The sequence below is a fragment of the Myotis myotis genome, unplaced genomic scaffold (assembly GCF_014108235.1).
Source record: "Myotis myotis isolate mMyoMyo1 unplaced genomic scaffold, mMyoMyo1.p scaffold_m19_p_13, whole genome shotgun sequence".
In the NCBI taxonomy this organism is placed as follows: domain Eukaryota; kingdom Metazoa; phylum Chordata; class Mammalia; order Chiroptera; family Vespertilionidae; genus Myotis; species Myotis myotis.
Genome location: NW_023416317.1, coordinates 52,668,453 through 52,693,028, shown reverse-complemented (window position 1 = coordinate 52,693,028; position 24,576 = coordinate 52,668,453). Strand labels below are relative to the sequence as shown.

Genomic DNA, 24,576 nt, shown 5'->3' with positions numbered 1-24,576 from the left:
CCTTCCCCCGAAACACTTACCTCCTCAAGAAGCCGAGTGACAGCATCAATGTCATTATACGTCTTAGTCATCTGGCCAACTCTTTCAGCACATAAAACTGCAAGAAAAAAAAAGGACAACGATCAGACAAGAAATAACAAGTGTTCGTGAGGGTGTCGAGAAAAGGGAACCCGGGTGGGAATGTAAATTGGTGCAGCCACTACAGAAATGCAGGTTCCTTAAAGAATTAAGACTCCAGTTACCATATGACTTAGCAATCCCTCTTCTGAGTATCATCTACCTGAAATATCTGGTAACACTGCTTTGTAAAGATATATGTACCCTCTGTTCATTATTTACAGTAGCCAAGACATGGCAAAAAAAACTAAATGTCCTTTGGCAGATGAGTGGATAAAGAAGCTGTGGTACAGATACACAATGGAATACGACTCAGCCAGGAAAAAGATGAAATGCCGCCATTGGTGACAAGATGGGTGGATCTTCGGAGTATCACTCGAAGTGGATTAAGTCAGACAGAAGAGGACAAGAACCATATGATTTCACTCTCATGTGAAATATAAAACAAAAAGCAACAAATGAACAAATAAAACAAACTCACAGATACAGACAACAGAATGGTGGCTACCAGAGGGGAAAGGGAGTGAGGGGAGGGTGAACAGCGTGAAGGGGGTCAAATACATAGTGACAGGAAACTGGACTTCAGGTGATGAGCACATAATGGAATATACAGATATTGTGTTATAAAGCTGTTCACCTGAAATTTATATAATGTTATTGACCAAAGTTACCCCAATACATTTAATGTTTTTTAAAATATATTTTATTGATTTTTTACAGAGAGGAAGGGAGAGGAATAGAGAGTTAGAAACATCGATGAGAGAGAAACATCGATCAGCTGCCTCCTGCACACCCCCTACTGGGGATGTGCCCGCAACCAAGGTACATGCCCTTGACCGGAATCGAACCTGGGACCTTTCAGTCCGCAGGCTGATGCTCTATCCACTGAGCCAAACTGGTTACGGCTACATTTAATTTTTAAAAAGGAAAGCAAATGACCATGAAACTACCAATGACCCATCTAAAAAAAGCAGTTTCAAACTGTGCCTGTATATCAGGCACAAAGGGATGTTGGTTTTGCCAAGTTCAACCCACTCAGCACTCAGTACCACCCGGTTTCATTTCCCAGTTCCAGGGAAGAGCCCGAAGCTCTAAGGGGGTGAGGGAGTGGGGGTGGCCTCAAATTTCTGCAAGGCCTTGACTGGTGTGTGATATACTGAGAGGTGGTGCTGGGGGTGCGGCACTAGGTGGACAGGGATCTGGCCTCCTACAAACGGAGCAAATTAAATGGGTCAGCGGCACAGCCACCAAAATTATCACAAAGACCAACAGGAATCTAGACCTCACAAACCATAAAGACCCAACCCCGGGGACAGAGAGGGACTCTTCAGAAAGCAGCTATTGGTACAATCATTAAACAACAGTCTTAGCTGGTCATTTCATGATGGCACAGCCCTCCCCCTCCCCAAATGGCCTAAATTCTAAGGCTTTGCAACCAGTTTCCATACCATGAAAACTAGGGTGACAGAGGTTTTTAATCCACGCCCCAAAGACCCCTACTATTACTGCGGCACCTGTAACCGAGTGAAACGCTCCCTCTCGCTGCCTCCATCTTAATTCCAGCCTGCATTTCTCCCAGGGCCTTCAGGGAAGAAGCTCCGGCTATGGCTATCGATGTGCTAATTACAGAGGAATTCTGCTTGAGGCTGAGCTTTCTGCAAAGATTTGCAGGAGCCTCAAGACCAGACACAGATCAGCAGGGGTCAAGGGACCAAGGAACTAGGAGATTTACAAATTTCACACTCTTCCCTGGATCCCTGTTGGTGCTAAGGTGTCACACACTCTTGCCCTGCCCATGCTCCCTTCCCTTGACATAAAAGAAGCCTGAATCCTGGGCTCTCTTAAGATGGATTTGCAGACACATTTGTAATACCTTAACTAATAATAATAATTTTTAAAAAAAGTAAAAAAAAAAAAGATGGATTTGCAGACACTTTAAGGCAACTCCCTCCCATCTTCTCAAGCTGGAGCCTTCTTGATCAACAAACTTTTCCTAACTCCAAACTCTGATGTTGTGAATATTGGCCTTTATGAAAGGCCAGGCACAGGATCCTTGAATCGGAACCACACACACACACACACACACACAGCAATGTTTCATAATATGTATAATTTACTGGGCTCATAGGAGGCTCCGTGCAGGCCACTTTGGGACGGTGTGGCTTTGTTCTCCCTTCCACTGGAGAAAAAGGCTCATGCAATGAAAGTAGACTTTATTCTGATGAAAAATCTTAGGGTTGTTCTATTTTAAGTCCATGGCAAGGAACTGATTTGCAGTTCGACAAACACCAAGAAGGTAGCGTGGGTTTTATTCGGTGGAGGAAGGAGTGAATGACAACGGATTTAGGGCCAAAGTATGAACTCTTTTGAAACCTGCCTCTTTCGGGCTAAATAATAACTTCTTCGTTAACTCTTCTCAACTAAGATGCTAGAGAGTTCGGTTTTGTGACAGCCCACGCGAGGCATCTGGGGACTGTACTACCTGCCAACCTCAGGAGCAGCTGCAAGGGAAATGCAATCTGCCTCTAAATATTTTATTAAACCCAAGTAGAGATCATCTCAGGGAAGGCGCTCAGAGAAATCTGACCCGCTGGCATGATTTTGCAGCTTTCAGAAGGTGACCTAAAATCTGGTTCCAAATCTGAAACCCAAGCAACACAGAGCCCTGGCAGCCAGGGGCGGGGGCTCCCCTTCCCCGCCTGTCCCCCACGCAGCCTCTCCCCAGCCCCTCACCTCCCTTGGAGCTGCCAGGTTGGAAAAGGCAAGGAGAATGCGTGAGGGTTGGTTTAAACCAGAACTGAACTTGATGGAGGTGGAGTCCAGCTCAAACTGCTGTAAAAAGTTCATCAGTTTGAGGTCCTAAGAAATCTTCAAGTGAAGACTCCTAGGCTGCCGACAATAGTTAATTTTCAAGATGTAGGGCTGCCATGCTCTGCCCGGAGCAGATAAGGTACACGGAGCCCTCCAGCCAGCTGGCGGTGGGCAGCAGCATGCGAGCGGACCACAGCAGTCACCAAAGGCCTAGAGAGGTTAAACAACGCATCCAAAGCCACACAGCTAGCAAATGGTGAATTTCAACATAAGAAGGGCCTCCTAGCAGGGGCAGCAGACATCATTTATGAAGTCCCTGACGGCCCTGGAATTTAATGTGCTTTCTCGACTGATCCCCGCAACTCAGCAGCCCCTACTTTACGGATAGGTCATTTCATATTGATTAGAACATTGTTTTTCCACTTTTTAGAACCCAACTTTCAGTTTCCCCTCCCCAGTTATTTCTCGGCCTACCTTCTGTGCCTCAGCATCCGTGTTTTGTTTTGTTTTTAAAGTACATTTTATTTTCTATACTCTTTGTTGTAAAAATAAGTATAGGCATGTTGAATAACTTTCAAAATAGTCGTGTACCCCCTAGAACAGCGGTTCTCAACCTGTGGGTCGCGACCCCTTTGGGGGTCGAATGACCCTTTCACAGGGGTCGCCTAAGACCACCGGAAAACACATATATAATTACATATTGTTTTTGTGATGAATCACTATGCTTTAATTATGTTCAATTTGTAACAATGAAATTGGGGGTCACCACAACATGAGGAACTGTATTAAAGGGTCGCGGCATTAGGAAGGTGGAGAACCACTGCCCTAGAAATTCTGACGAGTCTGCTCAAGACAGGAGCTAGGACCTGGGTGTCAGAGCAAAGCAGGGTCCACAGATCAGTGACCTATCCCTTCTCACTCTGACCAGCAGCAGCAGGTGTCAGGAGAAAAAGCTCCCCTAAATCTGGCCCCTGATCCCACAGGAAACACACCTCGTAAAACCCGTCTGCCCTGTTCAAAGGAACAAGGGGTGGAAGGCTCCCAGCCCGAGAGCCACAGCTAGAGAGCTGCCCATAAATTCTCCATGAGCCGCCCTGATGCCAAGTTTCCAGGCGTTACGAGCTGTCCTTCAAAGCTGCCTCCACGCTCTTGAACCGAATGTGTCAATGCTCCGCTTACAGACCTTCTCCGGCTCTGCCGCCGCCTACAAGCGGCAGCCTCAACGCCTAAAACACGGGGACCACCCTTCCCTGGCCCCGGTCTAGCCTTCTCGCCTCCTCACTGGCCACCTGTGCCCATTTTCCACCCCAGCTCATCTACCCCCTGTGATGCCACTCAGGTGTCTGGCCTGGCACTGCTATTTCCTTCTGTGGGGACCTTCTCCCACGTCTCCACCCGGGGACCTCCTGCCCTTCCCCACGGCCCAGCAGGAAGAGGGTAGCCGACCCCTATCCTAGTCTCACCTCTGGGGTCCACTATGGTAAAACCCGTGCCATTTACAGGCCCCTTGGGCCCTTGGGAGCCATCTGCAGACATCTGGGCGGGGCCGAACTAGCAAAGTGCTTTGGAGGGGCCATCACCCAACCGCCCGCGTATCCCGGTCAGACCCGTGCTGGTGGGTGGGACACGTGTTTCCCACCCTTGATGGCAGGGAAACTCGGGCTCAGAGAGGTCAGATGACTAGTCTAAGGTTCCAAAAATTTTAGAAGTCTCCTGGGCGCCTACCCTAGAGAAACAAAAACATGTCCACACAAAAACCCACACACGAATGTCACAGCAGCATGACTCATTATAGCCAGAAAGCGGAACCCACCCACATGACCCCCAAGCGCTGAGTGAATAAACAAATCCGGTATATCCACACAGTGGAATAGTACTCGGCCACAAAAAGGATGAGGTACCCATACATGCGACAGTATGGGGGAACCTCAGACACCTCCTGCTCGTAAGCCAGACACAAAGGACTGTACGTTGTATAAGGTAGCCAGTCCAGGCAAATTAGAGGGACAGAAGGAGGATCCATGGTTGCCTAGATTGGGGGTGGGAACGGGATGGACTATAAACAGGCATGAGGGATCTCATAGGACAGTGATGGTGAACCTATGACACGCGTGTCAGAGGTGACACGCGAACTCATTTTTTTGGTTGATTTTTCTTTGTTAAATGGCATTTAAATATATAAAATAAATATCAAAAATATAAGTCTTTGTTTTACTATGGTTGCAAATATCAAAGAAATTTCTCTATGTGACACGGTACCAGAGTTAAGTTAGGGTTTTTCAAAATGCTGACACGCCGAGCTCAAAAGGTTCGCCATCACTGTCCTATAAGGAGGGGGATACAAATGCCCTAAAACGGAATAAAGTGGTGATGGTGGCACAACTCAGTGAATTTATTAAAAATCATCAACCTGTCCACTTTAAAATGGGTGACTTTTATGGTATGTACATTGTGCCTCGATTTTTTAAAAAATATATTTTATTGATTTTTTACAGAGAGGAAGGGAGAGGGATAGAGAGTTAGAAACATCAATGAGAGAGAAACATCGGTCAGCTGCCTCCTGCACACTCCCTAATGGGGATGTGCCTGCAACCAGGTACATGCCCTTGACCGGAATCGAACCTGGGACCCTTGAGTCCGCAGGCCAATGCTCTATCCACTGAGCCAAACCAGTTAGGGCATGTGCCTCGATATTTTAAGTTATCAAATAATACGCAAACAAGCCACCCTGAGCTGCATATGCCATATCCCAACCCCTTCCCTATTACACAACAGTGTGAAAGCGTTCTTTATTATCTCAAGCCCCACCGAGCCCTCCTCAGCTGTGTTCGCAGGTAACTGTTAGGAAGAGCCAATCACCCAATGAAACACACATAAGTTACTAGTCTGCCCCACAGGCACCAGGCTATTGTTAATTAGACAACTGTCATCAAAATGTGCTCAGATGGCAGAACAATTTCATGATCCAGAAGAAAACCAAGGGCCGACTCTCTCAGGTTTTTGGGGAGAGTCTGACTTTGGACTCTCTTCTCAGGCACAACACTCTCCTGCCTTCTCCCAAGTCAGGGCCACCTCCGGGAGGTTCAGCCGATCCCTCGCTTAGCTGTTGTCCTCTCATATCAAAATAATGTAGACTTGACCCAATAGCCCAAGTAACCTACTAAGACCCATAAAAACTACGTTATTTGGTTTAGAAAACAAACAAAATATAACTAGTGTCCCATGTCCCTTCCCACCTGATACTTTAAAAAAGGGGGGAAGATTTTGTTTTGCTCTCAGACCAGTTTTTGCAAGGAAAGGCTCACTTCCAACCAACCCCCCGAGAGGGGTGTGTTTCTTATCACCCCGAGATAAGCACGTGTCCAGGACAGTCCTGAGAAAAAAACACAGGGGCAACCTCAGGTCCAAGGTGACACGGAGAGACGGGGAGACAGTTGCTAAGAAAGACGCTGCAACCAATGGTCACAGACAACAGGGGGGTGAGGGCATGAGTGGGGGGGATAGGGGGTAATGTGGGGATAAGGACACATATGTAATAATTTAATCAATAAAAAAAGAAAGAGAGAAAGAAGCTGCATCAACGAAAAAGGCATCAACGGATGAGCACCTGTGGTCTGAAGCCAGAAGTCCACAGGCCGAGGGAAGGTGCTGGTTTATCACGGCAGCCTCTGGGATGCCCAGGTGGCAGAGCCAGCCCCGAGGCCGGCCCACTACCAACAGCAGTCTGCTGGGCCCTCACGGGGCCTGGTCTGTGCCCTGGGAGGCAGGAGAGAGGCCTCACATGCCAGAGGAAGCGACCTGACAATATACCCCTGGCTACATTTTCCTGGTCATGAGCAGCATTGGCTGAAATCTCAGCGTGAGGATTTCATTGAGAAGGTAAGACACATGCAAGAATTAGCATGATTCACAGGCACTAGCAGAGGCCACGGCAGCCTTCGTGCCAGGGCCCCGAGGCAAGTCATTGAAGAAGCAGGGAGAAGAAACGAATTGACTATTGCATATCTACAACATGCCAACTGCCACCCTGGGCATTTTACAAATATCATTTTACTTAAAACCCAGGACAACCCCATTATACAAATATGATCCCCACTGAACACACCAGACAGAGAGGGAGGCCAAATGGCTTGTCCAAGGTCAGGCAGGATATAGCCATGGACTTGAACCTGGTCTATTAGATGCCCCAATCCTTCCTCCCCGCCCAGGCTGGAACACTCAGTGTTGATCTAAGGTGGCCATTCACCACCAGGGTAGTTAACGAGGGCCGGCCTGGGCCTGCCTATGATAACAAAGGGCTCTTGTTTACACTCATCCTGGGAGGAAAGTGTTACTATTGTCCACATTTGAGACTTGAGGAAAGTGCCCAAGGTCACAGAGCTGTTAGGGAAGGGCCCTGGTCTGTTTGACCCCCAAGCTGACGCTCTAAACTGCTGAGTAAATAAATGAATCCTACCCTCAAGGAGTTCTTGGCCTCCTTGAGAAGGTAAACATGCATAAATTAGCATAATTCAGAGGCACTAGCAGGAAGTGCATGGTGAGGGCAGTTTCAGAGAAGGCTGGGAATGGCAGGGGGGCAGGGGCAGGTGCCAGACGTGGGCAGAGCAGCAAGAGGCCCAGCATACACAGACCATGGGTGAGCTTTGCTCATGGCCAGCCGTGGGGTAACGCTGGTACCCGCACCCCAGGAAGAGGACCGCCCTGAGCAACTGACATCATTTTCCAATTTTCCATGCCCTGCGTGGCGTTGCCATGGATACTAACAACGAAACCCCAGGCTGGAGCCAGGTGATAAACACCATCAGCAGAGAGACCTTTGGAACAGTGCTGAGGGCAGAACTGATAAGCAGGGTCAGCTCTCTCCTCATCTGTGACCCCAGGGGAGAGAGTCCTGCAGGGCACCCGCATGTGCCGCTGGCCACACTGTCAACACAGCCACCAGGGCGGCCGATGGCCTTTCTCTGGGCTGGATTCCCACTCCACAGGCCCGGAGGCGTCACCTCTGGGGCTCAGCACACCCGCATGCAGCCCCATCAGTGAGGCCAGGGCTGCCCTCCAAACAGAAGGGTGGGCTCTGTGTGTGCCGATTCTCAGGCTTGGCCTTGGAACCCACTGGAGAACGTGGATGGCCCAGCGGCAGCTGCGGACAGAGGCTGGTGGGCCTGGACTGAGGCACACCCTCGGGCTCTAGGTGCCAACTGGCATATTTTCATCTCTGCTTCTCTTGACAATGACTGGCTAGTACTCAACACCTGAGAGCTACCCTTTGTGCAAAGGGCTGACACCACCCCCACCCCCACCCCCCACCCCCGTTCTCCGTCACCTCTAAGGGCCGGGCCCACTCGGCTCAGAAAACCTAAACCTGCGATCAGGGCACTTGGGAAACGCAGACCATCCGCGGGCTCTGCCCCAGTCCTGCCAGGGACGGAGTGACTGCTCTTGCCACTGGGTAGCAGCCTCAGACGCGTCCAGGTGAGGAAAGATCACCAAGCTGCTTCTTTAAGCACTTCCTTAAGGAAGCCCTGGGAATCTGCCACGCGCAAACCACAGGCACTGAGGGCAACATTCACTCTCCGCCAGTGTTTTGCTGGCGCCAGGGGTGGGGCTGGGACCCAGGGGTGTGACCTCTAGTTTCACTCCCAGCGGCCAGGCTGGACCGGCTGGAGCTCCCCTGAGCCCGGGGCCTGGGGAAGCGAAGCAAAGGCCGCCCTCCTGGGCGCCACTCCGCAGGAACCCGCCTGAGGTCAATTCCGGTTCTGCACCTGCTAGTCTCCGGAGAAGACACGAGCCGGGATGTTCTCTCTCCCTGAAGACTGAGATGTGGGCAGGAAAGGGACTCCATTCGCGTAGGGCCTGGGGTGGCAGGAGGCAGGGTGAGGGCCTGCTCTGTGCCTGCAGCTCTGGGACTCGGGACAGGGACGACCTACCAAACCTCCGTTGCTTTGACATTAAAAAGTGCCTATCGCCCTAACCGGTTTGGCTCAGTGGGTAGAGCGTTGGCCTGCGGACTGAAAGGTCCCAGGTTCGATTCCGGTCAAGGGCATGTACCTTGGTCGTGGGCACATCCCCAGTAGGAGGTGTATAGGAGGCAGCTGATCGATGTTTCTCTCTCATCGATGTTTCTAATTCTCTATCCTTCTCCCTTCCTCTCTGTAAAAAAATCAATAAAATATATTTTAAAAAATAGTGCCTATCACCCCACAAGGTGATCGGGAGAGGACGGGTGTCTCCTGAACCCGTAGCTATCAGAGCAACCCAAACACTCATTTTGCTCTTTGGTGTTCAACCAAAAGCACCTCTTTTCAACCAGTTAGGGTAGAAAACACGGCATGTCCACGCCCCACACACGTTTTCACTGTTCACAGAGCACTTCTCTCCCACACATGGGACTTGCTTCCCGTGAACTCAACAAAGGGAGGTGTGACGGTGTCAGAGAAAAACGGGTTGCTCAGGTCCCCAGGAACACTGGCCACAGAAACGGATCCTTCCACACCAAACTCCACCTTCCCGGCCCACGCCACACACGTCCCTCCGGCCAGGAGCGAGCCTGGCAAATTCCATTTACAAAGAAAGCTAAGCAGGTTGGCACCAAAGAGTCTTTTTTTTTAAAGGTGACTGTGCTGAAAATATTATTAACACTTCAGAACCACAGCCTTCAGTGTAGGACCGTCAGGTCCAATGATTGGTGTTTTACAAATCATCTCAGTATCTTTTAAGGCAACTGCGCATCATCTCATGCTTTCACGTACACAAGGACCCGCTCAAGGTCCTGTTAACATGCAGGGGGCCAGGTGGGGCCTGGGAGTCTGCATTTCTAGCAAGCTTTCGGGTGATGCGGGTACACGGGCGGCATGCGAGGCAGCCTGGCTTTGAGGGGCAGAAGCTGATCCGGGCCACGGCTGGCCCTGGTTCCGCAGGAGCAGATGGGTGCCTTTCCCTTGAGCGCTTCCAGGAAGCCAGCAAATGCACAGTCCCCCTCAGTCTGTCACTCCTCCCTCCTTCCCCGTCTCCATCTCTTTCGTGAAGAGGCCAGGCGGGGTGCCAGCCCTCAGCACAGAGCCCCCTTGCTCGCCTCTGGCTGTTGTCCCCACTTCCCCCCTTTTACCAATTCAATCCGTTTAACTGTCCTGAAGCATTAGTAATATTTTCAAAATATATACTTTTTGTATGTGGCCAATTACAAATAATCTCAAAAGTAAAAGTTGTGCTGAGACATGAAAATAGGGCACCACGGTGCAGAATTCTGAAAGGGTATTTCAACTGTTTCTGCTCAAGACCTAAAGAACATCCATGCAGTCACTGTTACAATGTCCTGTTTTACCCCCCAAATCCCTTTCTCCCGGCTGTGGGTTAAAGCCCCACAAACCCAATTAGGAAACTGACACCCAGCACGTGGGCATGCCTTTATTTAACTAACACCCTCCCTCTTCGCCAAAAGCAGCACCCCAATATAGCACAGCACAGCACCCCAATACAGAACAGCACCCCAATACAGCCTGGTGGTGGGCTCCCAGGTGACATCAGTGTCAGCCCTTGGACTTTTCTATCTGAAATATTTCTAAATTTTTTTTAATCCCTATTTCAAATCAGTCATTAATAATTTTTTAAAATAACGCCAGCACAAAAACATGCTTTATTTATAATGACTCAGTCTCTTGCCCATTAATTTATGAAAACTCGTTCAGTCCCAAGAAAACAATTAAAACTCTTAAAATGGAGTATTGGAATGCCACAAAGGGCGGGGGGGGGGGGGGGGGGGGAGGCAACCACTGAGATTTGCAACAACACGTATGAATTTCAAAGACCTTGGTTAAGCCACAGCAGCCTGATAAAGTAACCCACACGGTCTGATTCTATTTACATGGATCCCCAAACAGGCAGAACAAATCTCAGGTGACCCAGTGCGAGTGGTCTCCCAGGAGGCAGGTGTGAGCCCGGGGACTTCCCCGGGGGCCAGGCATGTGCGTCTCCCATGGTGGCTTCACATGAGCGTCACTGAGCCACTTTCCACGGGAGCTCCCTGTGCTTGACGTTACAGCTCAATAAGAAAAGGAAAGAGCGCTGTGAGCTCAGCGAAGCAGCCAGCCCACCTCGACACTGACAGCAAAAGCACCCGATGGGTGCAAAGCAAGAATTTACCCTCTTCCACCAGATCCAGGGTGTCCTGCTGCGCCGGGGCCAGCTCCCTCTCTTCATCTTGGCCGTCGTACTCAAAACATTCTTCTTCCCCTCCCTCGTCTCTCAGGGACATTGCCAAAGTCGCCCCAAAGCCAACACATCGCCCTAAGGGGCTGTCGTTGAGGGAGTTCCTGGCTGCCCACCCAGCTGGGCCATCCGGGTCCCCGGGGCAGGTCCCCGGGGCTCTCGCTGGGCCCTGGCCGGGGCCTGGGATGTGCCCCGGCTCGGCTGGAGGGGAGGGTGTGCACAGGGCCCTTGGCCCAGACAGACCCGGAAGGGGGTGGCTCCCCTGCGCTGGGAGGAGGGGCGAGGCAGGGTGGGGCAGAGCACCTGCCTGGAATGGAAATGCCCTGCCCAGCCCTGGGGCGACCCTGCAAGGTGCTGTGTTTTCAGAGGGGAGGCGGGCAGGCAGGTGAGGATCTCAGAGCAATCTCTCCGCCTTGAGGCTTGTCTTCCCCCCTCCTCCCCAGCCAGACACAGGGACGAACAGCAGCCTCCAGGAAGTCTCAGAGCAACTGCGCAGGCCAACACCACGCCGGCCGCAGGCAGGTACACGCCAGGTACACGCGCACCAAGTGGGGCTCTGGCGAGGAGGTGCCAGTGGGGGACTGCCCCACGCCCTCAGATGAGGGCTTCCCCGTGGGCTGTTTTCAGAAGCAGACATAAACCTGGCTCAGTGCAGAACAGAGAAGGAAGTGATCATTCTGAATTCCGGCAGAAGGAAAAAGAAACGGCACTTAACCACTGCCCGTGCTAAGCGTAATTCATCCCCGTCTTTCTTTGGTAATAATACATTGCATGTGCTCTTTTTTAAAGTGCCTTCTATAAATCTCACCCTCAACTGGTGTATTCACAGCGCTTTAATTGCTGGGATAAGGAAAAAAAAAACAAAAATCTATAGCCTGTCGGCTTGCAACGTTGCCTGGAAGAGGAAGCCGCAGTTTAAGCGCGCATCTCATTGCCGATTCCTCAGCACCGTTCGGCTTTGTCTGTGGCAGCGAAGATGGCAGGTTCCTCCATCAAACCCGCTAAAACGCGGCCCAAGGGCGCTCCTGTCTCAGAGCATCACTGCACAGTCTGCAATTTGGGGCCTTTCTGCCACCTCCCGGCTGCACGGTGGCAGGTCTCCCTGCTCCTGACAGCCACACGGAGACACCTATCCGGCTCTCTGCCCACTCACCTCCCTCACCCTGAGGAATTCTCTGTGCCAGTTCAGCAACTAGGTCTCTCACCCACGAGTCCTTGCGGCCCAGGAGCCTGCCCAGGCAGCTGAACACGCCTGCTAAATCGCCTTGCTGCCTCCATACGAATGAACGGGAGACCACAGACGAGGCCTCTACATGGAGAGCCAGAACGTAAGACGGGTTTTATTTAAAAATGAAAACCCGGAGACGGCGGCACGCCCGCTTAATATTTTGGAACCTGAACACAACTGCTACGTTTTATCACATTGAAGACACATTCTTTGTGGGGAAAAGAAAGGGTTAGTAGAAATTCAGCCATCACATTAGGAAACACCTGCGTACGTTTTAGGCACAATGTTTATAAAGATACACGTTCAGGAAAAATGATCTCTCCTTCATCTCAGTAAATGCTATCAGATTGGACTTGTTCATTCAATCAATTCCAACGGCGGTGGGGCTGGAGCCCTGGGGGGGTGGGGGGGGGAGAGGGAGGGTTTCGCTGCGCGCATTACTCATTCCGCGAGGAGCAGGCTGGCGGTAAGACGCGCAGGATACTGGGCTGGGCCTCCTGTGGGTTAATGAAAACAAGGGCTGGTTTCCTATCAGTGTTAACTGATTTTAGCCATAACCAAGTTGGTTCTATTCACCTTTTAACTGAAATCCAGGCTACCCTGAACAAATGGTGTCCAAGCCTCCATCTATTATTACATAATATAGATTAAATATATCACATTTAGAAAAAACAACATTTGGGATGTGGCACTTTGAACACAAGACTCTCCACGTCACCCCATTTCTCTAGGTTTCATCATTTTTCAGGCTATCCATCCCCCCCACCACCCAAATCTCCCCTCCTTCCCTCCCCCGCTCCCTGTGGGGTGTGAGGGAATTCTCAAACCTCATCTCTAACTGCATTCACTCCACGGTTAGAGGCAGGGAGGGGCCAGAGAGCGTCCTCTCTGATGGAGCAGTTTGTCCGAAAGCCAAAGGCAAACATGACCCCTGAGGACCAGTGAGAAAGCCTGGGGCTCCGTGCCAGGGAGAGACCAGGACAGGACGTGGGAGCCCGGGGGCCCGGCCTGGCCCAGCCCTGGGAGAGTCCAGCAGCCGGTGTGACTGTTGCCCCAGAGGCGAGGACCAGCCCTGGGGCCCAGAGCAGGGAGGCGGGGAGTGAGTTCCTGACCGGCTCCCATGGGAAGGGCCCAGGAGGAAGGTGCCACCCGCCTCCTGCAGGGCAGAGGGATGTCCCTCCGTGCGTGTCCCTCTCCAGATCCCCTCCACCCTGCACTGACCAAAAAGGGGCCACAAGCCACTGGGGTCATTCGTGTTTCAATGTAAATAAAATCCAAAATGCAGCCACACCAGCTACATTCCAAGCGCTCCACAGCCACTCTGAACAGCACAGGGGAGAACACGTCTATCATCACAAAGGGGTCCCTTCCTCTCGGGAGGTGAGGTCTACGCTCCTTGGCCTCCCTGCCTGGGTCTCCCCTCGGCCTCTGCTCCCACCGGACACCCCCCCACACACACCTGTCCTCTACAGAAACACAGCTCTAAAACCGTGGCTTCACTCTAGACCGGGGGTGGGCAACCTTTTTGTGAGTGCGTGCCAAAACCAGCAAAATCTCTGACTCAAAATTCTTCTGCGTGCCAACCCTAATTTTTTGAGATCATGTTACGCCTACTTGAGATCTCTTAAGCTGTACGTATGTGAAGGACCTTGAAGAAATAATAAAATTCATTCGAGCGACAAAAACACAGTATATGATGAAAAATACATTTATTTTTTAATGTATACATGTACACTGATAGTCCGACAGAAAACTTTATGACTCCGTCTGATATTATCAGTGGGACTTTTGCTGCTGCATCACTGATGACAGAGATTCTACATCAGGTTTCTATTTCGTGACCTTCAGAGATATGCACGAGCTACTACTTTCATCCGTCAGGCTACTCCTATTACGAGACTTAACAAAATTCATCACTGAGAACAAAGATTCCCAAGCATATGTGGATGAAACCAAAACACTGGTCGGCTCTAGGAAGGCAGGGAGAGTTAAGGCGGAGGCATAGAAATTGCTCTTCCCCTCTCTCGTCAATCCATGTCTTTGGTCTTTATGATAACTTGTTATGTAAAATTATTTATTTATCTCAGATGCACCTACACTGAATTTATCTGAAAAATAAAAAAGTCGATATTAAGAAAAAAACTGTAAATGTAAGATTATAAGAGAGGGTTTCGCGTGCCAGCAAAAGTTACTGGCGTGCCATGTTTGGCACACGTGCCAAGGGTTGCCCACCCCTGCTCTAGCCCTCTGCTTCTACATCTGTGGGAAAACAACTCTTCCCTTTTAGCAGAGCTAGTGATGAAAAACTCAGTTACATTTTACAGTTACATTTCATTCCCTTTTTTTAAAAAAAGAAAATTACCTTAACAGCCATCAGAAGAGTGCTGTCTGGGAAGGGAGACGTAAGCCCCTACCTCCAAAGGTACCTGCACGGCACACGAGATGGAAAAAGGGGGTGAGGCCTGCTGACACTGTTGGTCACAGAGCGCAGGGAAATTAGAAACATCATCTCAAAGACCCCGTAACAGCTTCTCAATTCACGCTGACGAAACCTCTGACGAAGCTTCCCTCACACACCAGCCACCCTGACCTTGGGGTGGCGTGTTAGAGGTCACTGCCATCCAGTGAGCAACGGCACGCCTGGCTGCCCTGGCGCACTGCCGTGGAGTTTCACCGTAAAGCCAGAGGTCACAGGACCAGCTCCAGCCACCTATCTGAGTCTCCCCATTAAGAAAATCGCTATTAGCTACACCATCCCCTGCCCCGACCTTCAAAGCTATAGCATGTAAAAGGAGGAAAGGAGGCTGGATGATGGCAAAAATAACTGCCCCCTGGCCCGCGTGGCTCAGTGGGTGGGACATCATCCTGCGCCCCGAAAGGTTGCTGTTCGAGTCCCGGTCAGGGCACGTGCCCGGGCTGCAGGCTCGATCCCTGGTGGGGGGCATGCAGGAGGCGGCCCACCACATTTTCTCTCTCACATCAATGCTTCTCTCTCTCTCCCTTCCTCTTCCTCTAAAAATCCATTTAAAAGGTTAAAATAACTGCAGCAAGGAACGGGTAGTCAAAATCCTATACCTTGTTCCATCGACCCTTTACCTTTTCAAAGGGATTTTTTAAAGGAACTTAATAGCTAGTACACTGCTTAGAAGGGCTCTTGCTTCATGGACAGGCTTTACCCTCTTCGCGACAACTACAGAATTCTTATCCCCGTTTTCCAGACAGAGAATCCGGGTTGACAGAGGCTCCCTGAGGCCCTGGGAAGTGCCCACCCTGCAGCCACGGAGAGCACAAAACAGACCTCAAATGAAACGCCAGGCCAGTGCTCTGCTATCCCATCTCTTTCTCAAATAGCGACAGAAGTATGCCTTGTTCCTTTAAGAAGAGCACATGCTTAAACCCAAGCCTTTTTGAAAATTAAAAAGCCCTCCTTCTCTTTATAAGAATACATTTTTTTTTTAAGTGGCCAGCATAGCCAAGAAACAACATAAGATTCTGCAGCAGACCTGAGGCATTATTTCCAGACCCCCGTGCCTGGGGCTGGTCGCCACTGACAATGGCCCCAAGTTTCCTCCACGCCTGATGTCAGCATCCCTGAAAGCAGGTGTTAAAAATTCAGAATTCTCAGAGCCTCTCCTGCTCTGGCGTGGGTCTCCTGCTGTATTAATGCGCGGTGCTTTTCATGATCTGCCAGGCTTTCCAGGTCCTGCCAATAGAGATGGGGCACGTGCAGTGTCCAGAACCATGACTCTGTTTGGCACCAGAGTTTAAACTGTACACGGAGGACATTCTGTGATGGCTGGCTAATTCAAATCTCTAAAAATCGCCTAAGGTGCCGGGCAGCCAACCCCTCCGATTTCTTAAAATCCTGGGTCCCGGCCTTTCGTGTCCCTCTGGGGTCTTCCTGTGTGTTTGACGGGTGGGGGATGGGGTGTAAGATGCCACAGCCAACACTGGGCAGGGAGGAGCCTGCAGCCATCCCACACGGAGCAAATCTCCCCGAAAGCTCAGCGGTAAAAAACGGCGGCGGCCACTTCTCATTTCACCGTTCAAGGGGGGGCCCTAACTGCCCTGCGGTTCTTTGTCCCACCACCTTTTTCAGGGCTGACCCTGCAAGGTAAGTACCCGTCAGTAACTGGGACACAGACGATGATTTCGCATCTCTTTCTACATATCTGACTCAGCTTTTGGTATTCGTATGGGAAGTTCCCTAGAAGTCTTCCTCATTAAGGACTCCAATGCCAAAGGACACGGGAGGCTCCGCCAAGCTGTGTGTCTGCTCCCACCCCCGGCCTCCTCCCCGGGAAGGTCGGGATTGGGAGGTGAAGGCTGGTCTGCAATTTCAAAGAAGCGACAGATACAGAGGCAAACGGCATTTCCAGACTAACCTGCCGGGACAGAGTCCAACTGGTTAGAGCAGCGGTTCTCAACCTTCTGGCCCTTTAAATACAGCTCCTCATGGTGTGACCCAACCATAGAATAATTATTTTCGTTGCTACTTCATAACTGTAATGTTGCTACTGTTATGAATCGTCATGTAAATATCTGATATGCAGGATGGTCTTAGGCGACCCCTGTGAAAGGGTCATTTGACCGTCAAGGGGTTGCGACCCACAGGTTGGGAACCGCTGGGTTAGAGCCATGGGAACGACGACGTTAGTGTGTCCTTGAAAGCCACCCCATTTTTGGTGGGTTTCCTGAACTATGTATTTCTGGGCTTTTGTTCTCCTTCCATCCCCATTTGCTATCTTTTTTTAAAATTGATTCTTAGAGAGAGACGAAGGGAGAGGGAGAGAGAGAAACGTCAATCGCCTGCTTCCTGCAAACCCCCTACCAGAGATCAAGCCCACAGCCCTGGCGTGTGTCCTGACCGAGAATCAAACCAGCAACCCTTCGGTGCCCAATAAACCGTGGTGTGATTCGCTCTCTGTACAATGGGACTGTGAAAATGCCAGTTGTCCCAGGAAATCCCGTCCCAATGGCTCTCTCCCTTCATCCAAACGGAGGGTGAGGATAAAGGCCATGCATTTTGCTCAACACATATCCACACCGTCATTACAAGCAACATGTATTTACCTGTCAACAGATGAGCCACCTCTTCTTCCATTTTCCTTTCCTGTTGCAAGAAGAGAGACCCGGCTGCCTCGGGGCCAAAAGACTCAATGGAGAAACTACTGGGTAAGAAAATCCTTCTGACAGCCGTGCAGATAAAGCAGCCTCCTCTCACCCTCCAGATTGACCGGCACCGGGGACCGGCCTTATCTCCACAAACGAGGGTGTAAAGAGAGCCGGACAGCATAGCAACTGGGTCAAGACTGTAAGAAGCCTTCCTCCCCTGCTTCTAGGATGGATCGGTATGAGCCATGGCCACACCCAGCTCACCCACAGGCCCAGGGACAGGTGCTCTGCTGTAGCCAATGGCCCACACTTCAAAGAGTTATGGAGCCCCGCCAGTGTGGTTCAGCGATTGAGCCTCGACCTATGAACCAGGTCACGGTTCAATTCCCGGTCAGGGCACATACCCAGGTTGTGGGCTCGATCCCTAGTAGGGGGCGTGCAGGAGGCAGCCAATCAATGATTCGCTCTCATCATTGATGCTTCTCTCCCTCCCTTTCCCTCTCCCTTCCTCTCTGAAATGAATAAAAATATATTTTTTTTAAAAGTTATGGAGGGTTCACTGAGTCACAAATCACCAAGGAAACAACAAAGAGCTCAGTGATGCTTTCCGGAAAGAAGCACCCTATAGGTCGCGGGATGGGAACTGGCTTCCAGAATAAACAGAGGCAAAAGAAAACAAGAAGCCAGCAACTTGTCCCCCAAGACCTCGAGAGCTGCCCACCACCATCATGACTCAAGATACTTAAAGACAGACACAGACTCGACACGACACTGTCTTCGTCTAACGCTGGGGGCCGGTGGGGCTCAACTGGGGAGGCTGCTCGGCACCTTTCAATCCCCCCCAGCAACCCAGGAGAGCCCCTCTTCTGAGCTCATGGTCGGGGCAGACATCCGCAGATCAGAGATAATTATGCAACTGCTCAGCTTCCTAATGAGGCCAGCTCCCAGCCTCTTACATCATTCAGGTTAACCGAAGGTACCACCGTGCGAGCCACCTGCACCTCCCTCTTCCATTCAACAGCCGTGGCCTTACCTATGCAGGACTCACGTGGGGCTGGGAACAGGTCCTCCCTGGGAGACAGACCCTCACCGTGAGCATATGCACTGTGTCCTTTCTGTGTGCTGTGTGTGCATGTGAAGGCGTGTGGTTTGAGGGTCATTTTAAAGACGAAGGATGAGTTTTGACAGACACGATTTCATTCCCCGGCACCACGGGGACCCCTCCCCTGTGGCCTGAACCCTGCAGAGGCCGGTGGGGCCACACAAGCTCCACCCAGCATCCTCTGGAATGTGCCACGCCCTCTGGGCACAAACTAAGACCTGGGGGAAGGATGTGATCTCTCCCTGCCCCTCCCAACACCACCCCCCCACCCACCCATCTCTGTGGATCCCATAAGCAAATCCCTCTGAACCACCTGCTACCTGGGAGCTGCTGCCGCATCCCCTCGGGTCTCCCCGGGCAGCAGGTCTGAGCTCAGGAAAGGGCGGTCCCTCCGGGCCTGCTGCTGCCGGTCCAGAGAGCCACCTCTCAAACACACGGTCCCCTCGCCCCTCCGACAGCGCGAGCACAGCAAACACAGCTCCACTTGCACACACACGCACCAACACCACACTCACACCTCACCCCGGAGAGGATCCAATGCAACTTACAATGCTCGCGAGCCCAGCTCCCCAACACCATCTCCCCTTCCAAGCCAAGACCAGCCGCCGGCCGCCGCAGAGAAGCCTCCCGGGGGCGTGAGCCCTGCCCACCTGCCATCCCCCACGGCGCCTGGGAACCGGGCAGAGCCACGCATGTCTGCTGGCGGCGCTGCTCCCAGGGCCCCCTCCCTCTGCCCGACTCCCTCCCCCCTCCCTGGAGACAATGCCCTCCACATCCCTGCTGCGCTGTGCTGTGCAGGGGCCGGCATTACCGTCCGAGCATTCTTCATAGTACCAGTCTAGCTCATAATAATCCGCTTCGATGAATTTCTGCATAGTCGGGGTTCTTGCCCAGAAAAGGGTGGGCTTCACCGCGCCATCCACGTCAAGGAGAGCGCTGCCCGGCCGCCCTGCCCTCCCAGAGCCCGGGGCGGGAGAGCGCCCGGGAACGCGCCCCGGGAAATCTGTGCATGCTCAGTGCCGGCCTGCAGCCGAACCAGAAGAGGGGCGAGGAGAAGGGAACTCCGGGGAGGGGGGGCGGAGGAGCTGTGCCGAGCTGGCCGAGACCCTGGCAGCCCGGCCGGCAGCCTTGAATGGGAGCAGCCCGAGTCATCCTATCCAGGCGCATGGAGGGTGACGTCAGGGACACACACCACCACCCGGAGAGCTCACTCCAGCTCGCGCCCACTCACCGCTCATCTTTCCATCTCTCCGTTGCCATAGAAACTGGCCGGCTCTGAAAAATGGTGTCGAGATGGAGGCAATGTCTCCCAAGGATGCCGAGAGGTGCCACTCGGGGAGAAGGGAGGGTGCAGGCGGGGGGTGGGGGGTGGGGGGGCCGGGGCTTCACCGCCATCAACGCCAAGGACAAGTTTAGGTGCTCGATTCTGGGGACCACAGAGGCTGCGTTTGCAAAAGGCCACCTTCGAAAATCTGCGGCCGTTCCTTCGCGCTTTCTTTCCTCGATCTGAACTCAAAGGGGAAGCATCTCTCCAGATGTTGGCCTGCCACTGAGGAAACGTCAATCGCTTGGAAAAGGGAGGCCTTTTCATCTGGACACAGTCCTGCTCTCTGCTCACGCCTTTGCTCAAACTTCGGGAAACCCAGCCTGCCCGTGCCTCGTCGTACCGATGTCACAGGCCCTCATACAGAAACACACACCGGAGGGGACTGCCCGCCTTCAGAAAGGTGGTTGCCCCCAGGGAGGGAGGGAGAGAGGGAATGGGGCTTTGAAACTGTCCTATAAACACACCTGTAATGTTTTACTTCCTTTAAAAAAAATGGAGTTAGCAGTTATTAGTTCTTGGTGTTTGGCATATTTGAAATATCTCATTAAAATGAGCTGCTGATGCAGACTTCAGAGCCACTGCAGGTCAAATCCCCCCGGAAGCAGGATCTCTGAAGCTCAGCACCACTCACGTTTAGGGTCGGATCGTTCTGTGCCTGGGCGTGTGTGTGTGTGTGTGTGTGTGTGTGTGTGTGTGTGTGCGCGCGCGCGCATGTGCGTGCGAGGACGCTGTCCTGGGCATCGTAGGGTGTTTAACAGCAGCCCCGCTGTACCCACTTTGATGCCAAGGAGCACCATCCTCGTTCCTCCAAGATGTGACACCCAAAACGTCTCCAGATGCTGCCAAACGTCCCCCGGGGCGAAAGCGTCCGGGTTGAAAGCTGTTGCTCTAAAAACAAAACTGCCATAGACCCCGTGGCCTGTTGGCCGAGTACCGGGGCCCATGACAGCGGTGTGGCCCTGGTGCCGGTTCCCTCTTAACTCCCCGCTACGGACTGTGTAATGTGCAGAGGAGCCGTAGGACAGGTCCCGACACCATGCCCGGGAGGGGTGCTTTTCTCCCACAGCGACCCATGGGCCACCTCCCCCTGCTCTTCCCAAGGCACTGAGCGCCTCGAGGAATAAACTTCTAGGGAGAGACAGCCCTCTAGGGCAGCGGTTCTCAACCTGTGGGTCGCGACCCCTTTGGGGGTCGAATGACCCTTTCACAGGGGTCGCCTAAGACCATCGGAAAACACATATATAATTACATATTGTTTTTGTGATGAATCACTATGCTTTAATTATGTTCAATTTGTAACAATGAAAATACATCCTGCATATCAGATATTTACATGACGATTCATAACAGTAGCAACATTACAGTTATGAAGTAGCAACGAAAATAATTTTATGGTTGGGTCACAGCATGGGGAACTGTATTTAAAGGGCCAGAAGGTTGAGAACCGCTGCTAGAGGATTCCAACTAGGCCCCAAGGGAAGGCACTGCTGCTGGTCTCCAGACCCTGCTGTGAATGGCAAGGCTCTTCAAAGGCTGGTGGGCTGAATGAATGGAGAGGGGAAGCGGGGAGGGAGGGGGAGAGGGAGAGGGGGAGGGAGGGGGAGGGGGAGGGAGGGGAAGGGGGAGAGGGAGAGGGAGGGATATAGTGATATAGTGATAGTGATTGTGTGTGTGTGTGTGTGTGTGTGTGTGTTAAGTGTGTTAAAGGAAATGTTCTAGTCATACTGTATCACCATAAAAACAAAAAATAATGGATAGATGGACAGATGGAAGGACTGACTGAAGGACAGATGGACAGACTAATGGCAGGAGATTTAACGTCATAGTTAAGAGAGTGGGCTTTTGGAGTCAAGATGACCTGTTTGGTCCAGGCTCCTCGTTCACCTTCCCTGTGACCTTCTTAGACCCCCGAGTCTTATCTGCTGAATGGGGTGGCCACAGTGCCCGCAGCACACGGGCGAGGCTTCCATGAATGAAGGCGCGGCACAGCGTTTAGCACAGTGCCCGGGGCAAAGCCAGTTTGCGATCATCTTCATCACTAATTATTTCAAATAGGAAACAAGCCAGTGCGAGTTATTAAAAAGAGAGTACCATTTTCTAAGCTATAATTAGGGAAATGAAGTAGAAACCTCATTTATTAGATTTTCCCAGCATAATGAATTCAAAGGCACTGAGTTCACAGTGACGAGCAGGAGTGACCGTGGGGTGGGGAGGGGTGACATTTCTCCACAGTGATGCGCTACGGAACAAAACTTACATCGAGTCCAGCGGCTACACAGATCCCATTGAGTTTTTAAGAAAAAGAGAAAGAGAGAAAGCAGAGAGAGTATGAATAAGTACAGAGGGGACAGGAGGTCACTGGTTGATTCCCGGTTGGGCACACGCCCCAGTAGGGAGCGTGCAGGGGGCAGCTGACGATGTTTCTCTCTCAGACATGTTTCTGTCTCTCTTCCTCTCCCTTCTCTCTCTGAATAAATAAAAACACATTAAAAAAGAAAATATCAATGTGTCTCTGTGGTTTTAAAAAGAAATGTGACTTCCAGCTCCGTCAAGAAAGTAGCCCAACAAGGAAGCCACTCCCCCTTCACTGCACTCAACACTGTAGTGCCCGGGCTTTGAGTTAAACCTTACTGTTGATTCCATGCTCACGGCGGGAAAAATCAAGGCGGGCCTGCAACACCGCCTGGCAAGGAGGCAAAGACCGCTTGCTCCCCACGGGCCTGGGGGAGAAGAGAGAAGCACAGAAGCCAGCTTCAAAGGCCAGCCAAGGGCCAGGTGGTGACAATCTGAACATCGAAAAGAAAATAGTTAATCATCGTTAAAGGAAACCAGCCGAGTCTGTAAAGGCCGTGAATATCAGTGAACATCAAAACGGAAAGGGCAAGGGACATAGAGAGGGATAGGGAATAGAAGAGAAGATATTTTTAAATCCACTTTAAGAAGCAGGGGAGGGTGGGCGTGTGTCTGTTTGACACGGCACCGTCTGGCATTTCTGTGCCCGGGGAGGCTGCCGGGTAGGGAACGAGGAGGCAGGTAAGAGAACAGAGAGCCGGACGCTGTGGTCACAAACCACACCACCAGGTAGGAGGAGGGCCTGGCCCCGCCGTGCAGCCTGGTAAAGTCTATGTTCCCTTTTGTCAGAGACTCTGATAGAGCCTGTCTGCCATCGTAAGGGGAATCTAACTAAATAAATACGTTTGTCATCAAATTTAAATGTTTAAAAGACTTCAATAAAATTTTCAAGTTTCTAATGATTAGTTGTGTGAGCATCTGCATTGAAGTCATATAAGTATGTCCAATGTTATACATATACTCGTTGTATGCATGGGACAATTTCCAATAGTTTGTTATTCAATACAGTGGAAAGGTGAGCAGACACGTACAATTGAGGATCAAAGTTATGAATTATGAGTTTGCCCCAAAGGGTCCCAGGCGCGACAGATCTTGCCGCAGGCCACTTCCTCCGTGCCCCCTGGTGATCAGCACAGGCCACGCCGAGGCCCTGGCTGCCCAGTGAACAGCGGGTGGTGCAAGGCCGGCTCCCTGGGCCTCTCCCTCCTGCTTGAAGCTGAGCCTCTCAGGCCGCAACCCCCTCTGGAACATGCTCCCAGTCTCCAGAGCTTTCCCCCTCCAGGAAACAGTACTGCTGGTCTTCCGTCCGCAGCAGAGGACAGACAGCCAGGAGCCTAAGGCAGAGGGGAAGCCCCAAAGGGCCCTGACCCTCCGTTCCAGGGGGGGGCGGCGGGGCCCTCATGAAACACGGCCTTCCAGGCAGGCCTCCCTCCACTCGCTACAGAAGATTCCCTAACAGGATGCTTCTGCAGCGTCCTGATTTTTAAAAACATTGGGGCTGCCAGTCACGGAGCTCCCGCGGCAGAAGGCAGGCTGCTAACGAACAGCTTGCTGTCAACCACCCTCCCAGACGGTCTCCACCTCATTTCAGGCACTTGTCCCACCTCGGGGGGGAGGGGGTGCTGGGGAGGACAAAGCCTGGCTTTCAGAGAAGACACCCCAAAGCAGGGACACAGCATTCGGTGGAGCACCGCACAGCCAAGCGCCCCTGGCCTCAGGGTGATTGCTAAAATCGCTGTGTGTCGGGGAAGGGGCAGAGAAGGAACAGGGTTCGGACGTGCCGCGCACCCAAGTGTGCCGCCTGCAGCCTGGGAGGGCCACTTGGGCACCTCACTCCTGGGATCCGCAGGTCACGGAGCAGATGTCACAGGCTTCCAAACACCAACTCCAAGGGTCCCCGATCGTGCACCTGCTGTGACTCTAAAACGGCTGTGGCCTGAGCCCAGTGCCCGGGAGTAGTGGACGGGGTGCAAGCTGAGCTGTCATGTCAATTTCCCAGCTGGACCCGTTCCAGCTTTGTCTTAAAGATGCTGGATGAACATGAAAAGGAAAACGGTCAATCTGTACGGAATCACTTGCCAAGCATTTTTGTTTTTAAAAGAAAGAGAAAAAAATAATGTTGGAATCGGGTTTGATGAGAAAGAATGAAAGCTGCCAGGTGGCAGGTGATGAAGTAAGCCTAGGGACCACGTGGGTGGATAAATCTGGCACCATGACCACGTGAGACACTAGGACCATAGGTGGTACCATGACTACATGAGGCACCATGACCTCATGAGGCATCATGACCACATGTGGCATCATGACTATATGTGGCTC

At 51.8% G+C, this 24,576-nt stretch overlaps 1 protein-coding gene across 12 annotated transcripts in view; it reads right to left on the bottom strand.

Annotated features, from left to right (window-relative positions):
* Positions 1–24,576, bottom strand: part of TRAK1 (trafficking kinesin protein 1) — a 93,846-nt gene that overhangs the window by 38,130 nt on the left and 31,140 nt on the right. For 8 of the 12 annotated variants that reach the window (XM_036333265.1, XM_036333264.1, XM_036333259.1 and 5 more), the window contains one exon: positions 21–97. In XM_036333265.1, coding sequence (XP_036189158.1) covers positions 21–71 — 51 coding nt within the window. In that variant the 5' untranslated portion in view covers positions 72–97. Of the gene's footprint in view, positions 1–20; positions 98–11,067; positions 11,378–19,389; positions 19,494–24,576 lie in introns of those variants that run through there. The other 4 variants (XM_036333262.1, XM_036333266.1, XM_036333260.1 and 1 more) reach the window with 4 other exon arrangements.